At 35.3% G+C, this 2,331-nt stretch overlaps 1 protein-coding gene across 1 annotated transcript; it reads right to left on the bottom strand.

The window, feature by feature from the left end:
• Window positions 1-765: 765 nt before the first annotated feature.
• On the bottom strand, window positions 766-1,892 carry LOC128859727 (kinetochore protein Spc25). The gene is made up of 3 exons (XM_054096774.1): window positions 1,643-1,892; window positions 1,372-1,576; window positions 766-1,305 (listed from the first exon to the last, which is right to left on the bottom strand). The coding sequence occupies exons 1-3, from the start codon at window positions 1,755-1,757 to the stop codon at window positions 1,041-1,043; spliced, it is 585 nt and encodes a 194-aa protein (XP_053952749.1). The 5' UTR covers window positions 1,758-1,892; the 3' UTR covers window positions 766-1,040.
• Between the last annotated feature and the right edge of the window lie 439 nt (window positions 1,893-2,331).

The following is a 2,331-nucleotide window of genomic DNA, read 5'->3' as shown; positions in this document are numbered from 1 at the left end:
TTATTGCATGCATAAATAAATCCTGCATGGTTTCCTAATTTCTTAATTCTCCTTTGACTATTCCACCGTTTTTAGTGTCGGCCTTACGCCCTGTATGTAATAATGAACATATACATATTAAAACTGTGTCGGCTAAGCTGTGCGTAAACTGGCCTATGTGAGACCAATGTCTGCCGCTTCCGGAAATGGGCATAGAAAGCTCAGAACATGTGCTTTGTGAATGTACTGCATTATGCAGACAAAGACTTTACCACCTTGGTGATATGTTGTTGTTGTTGTAGCAGTACTTTTGCCCTGTCAGTGTAGCGTAATCACCGGTCGTCTTCATCTAGCTCATCTAACTATAGGCCCAGGAAACTAACTGTTTCGACGGGTGACATCGTAGTATCTCCATGCAATCTTTGGAACAACAAACCCAAAATTGTGCTAAAATTTTTAAAGCCTAAAACTCTAGGGTTACAAAAATAGGCCTTGCACAATAGATCAACTCTGGTCGCAGTGCGTAATGGCCTTCTAATAATAATAATAATAATAATACATATTTATTTAACTCATTTACATATTTATGTTAATATGTTGGTGTGTATATATGTACATTGCAGTTTTTATTTTTTTCTACTACTAGGTTGGAATTTTTTAAGTATGCAATTTTGTATCTTTTTAGTTTGGCACAATTTTCAAGTGGCTACTACTATTAACGTTTATATGCAGTAATGTAAAGGTAATTTTCAGTTACCTACTGTACGATTTTCAACGAAACTCACATTGATTTTTCTTTTTTTCTTGTATTTAACAAAATATGTATAGCCAGCAATTATTTTGTTACAATTTATTACATTAAATGCAATAATAAAGTAGTTGCAATATTCGATTGCGCAGAAGCGACTTTACGTACTGCGTTTATTCCCGAATAAAATCATTAAATTAGTTGAAATTTGTTTTACTACATTAAATACTTAGGATCATCATATGAGAAAACAAACTAAATATACTCGTAATATAAAAAACTTAAACATAAATATAACTAAAATTATTAAAAACTAGCTGCCCTTAGTCATATTTCGCATCATTTCACGCACCGAACGAAATACCAGCTCCTCCCATCTTTTACTATAGGCTGCCGCATTTTCTGAATTGCCCCATATAATATGTTGTAGTTCTTCTGGTGTATGACTAAGCGCCTCAACGCAGAACGGACGCCAACTGCTACTATCCGCTGTCTCTTGTACTGATACACCTTGTATTCGTTCGGGAAGAGCACTCAAGTTGATATATGTATTGGTGGCTAATTTCAAAGAATGTATCCTATGTAGCAAATAAAATATATATTTTATAAATTTGGTCCTTAATTCGGTCAAAACAACATCTTACTCATCTAACTGATTTATTCGCTGAAGGCGATTGGTTACTGTTTCAGTCAAGCACCGTTGCGCAGAAGCTTCAACTTCCAACATACGTGCTCGGACATTTCGCATCCTCACTTCAAACTGCTCATTATTCATACGTAGCTCTTGCTTCTTTTTATTGATTCGGCAGTACTCCATACTTTGTTCGGCGTAACGAATTTCGTACTTTTCTAAAAAGTTTTAATTATTTAGTTGTTTTGTTCACTAATGGCCCACTAGCATCAAGCATCACTCACCTAGTTGCTCGTGATACTTAGAACTTAATTTGCATAGTGCGAGCTCACGGCTCTCTAATCCGATTTCGCGATTTATCATCGCTTTGATGCGTTTTGCGTATTCGTATTTAATCATTTTTGTACAAATTGTGAAATTGAGCCAAACATAACATTTGAGTAAAATAGTTTACATTAAAACACGTCGTTAAAACAAAACAATTCAAACATGTCAAGTCTGACCATAGACGCAATTTGGGGAAGCAAAATAAATAATACGTTGACAATTGCTTGCAGCTTTCGACATTTATCACCCATTCTTCATCCTTGACAGCTACCGAACAAAATAGCGTTGCCATGCTCTTTAAATTTTTGGGCTACCGCAATGGAATTAAAGGTGGCGGCTCTAGACCAAAAACAACGTTTGATTTTCACAGCAAAGTATTGGAAAAGTTTAAAGCAAAAAGCGAAAGAAAAAAACAAATCAGCTGATTTATCAACACCACCTTTAATAGATTCGTATTGGTGGAAAGCCAAAAATGGTAGAATAAATAGGAAATACATATACACATGACAACATCTGATTTGTTTATCTATACAAAGGTTCGCTTTTTTCTATACTGACGTCACTCAATTATCAAGTTTTCCATGCCTAAAGCAACTGTTTTCGGATGGTTGCACCTTTGTATTGTCAATGTCGTACTCAGCACCCA

The sequence above is a fragment of the Anastrepha ludens genome, chromosome 2, assembly GCF_028408465.1.
Source record: "Anastrepha ludens isolate Willacy chromosome 2, idAnaLude1.1, whole genome shotgun sequence".
NCBI lineage: Eukaryota > Metazoa > Arthropoda > Insecta > Diptera > Tephritidae > Anastrepha > Anastrepha ludens.
The sequence above is the reverse complement of the archived record's forward strand: the minus strand, read 5'-3'. Positions and strand labels throughout refer to the sequence as shown.

Bases quoted from the DNA above. Each gene is read 5' to 3' on its own strand.
- LOC128859727 (XM_054096774.1), bottom strand. From the start codon at position 1,757: ATGATTAAATACGAATACGCAAAACGCATCAAAGCGATGATAAATCGC. The intron at 1,577-1,642 runs GTGAGTGATGCT...AAAACTTTTTAG, and splicing joins TAAGTATCACGAGCAACTAG to AAAAGTACGAAATTCGTTAC. The intron at 1,306-1,371 runs GTAAGATGTTGT...TTTGCTACATAG, and splicing joins CGAATAAATCAGTTAGATGA to GATACATTCTTTGAAATTAG.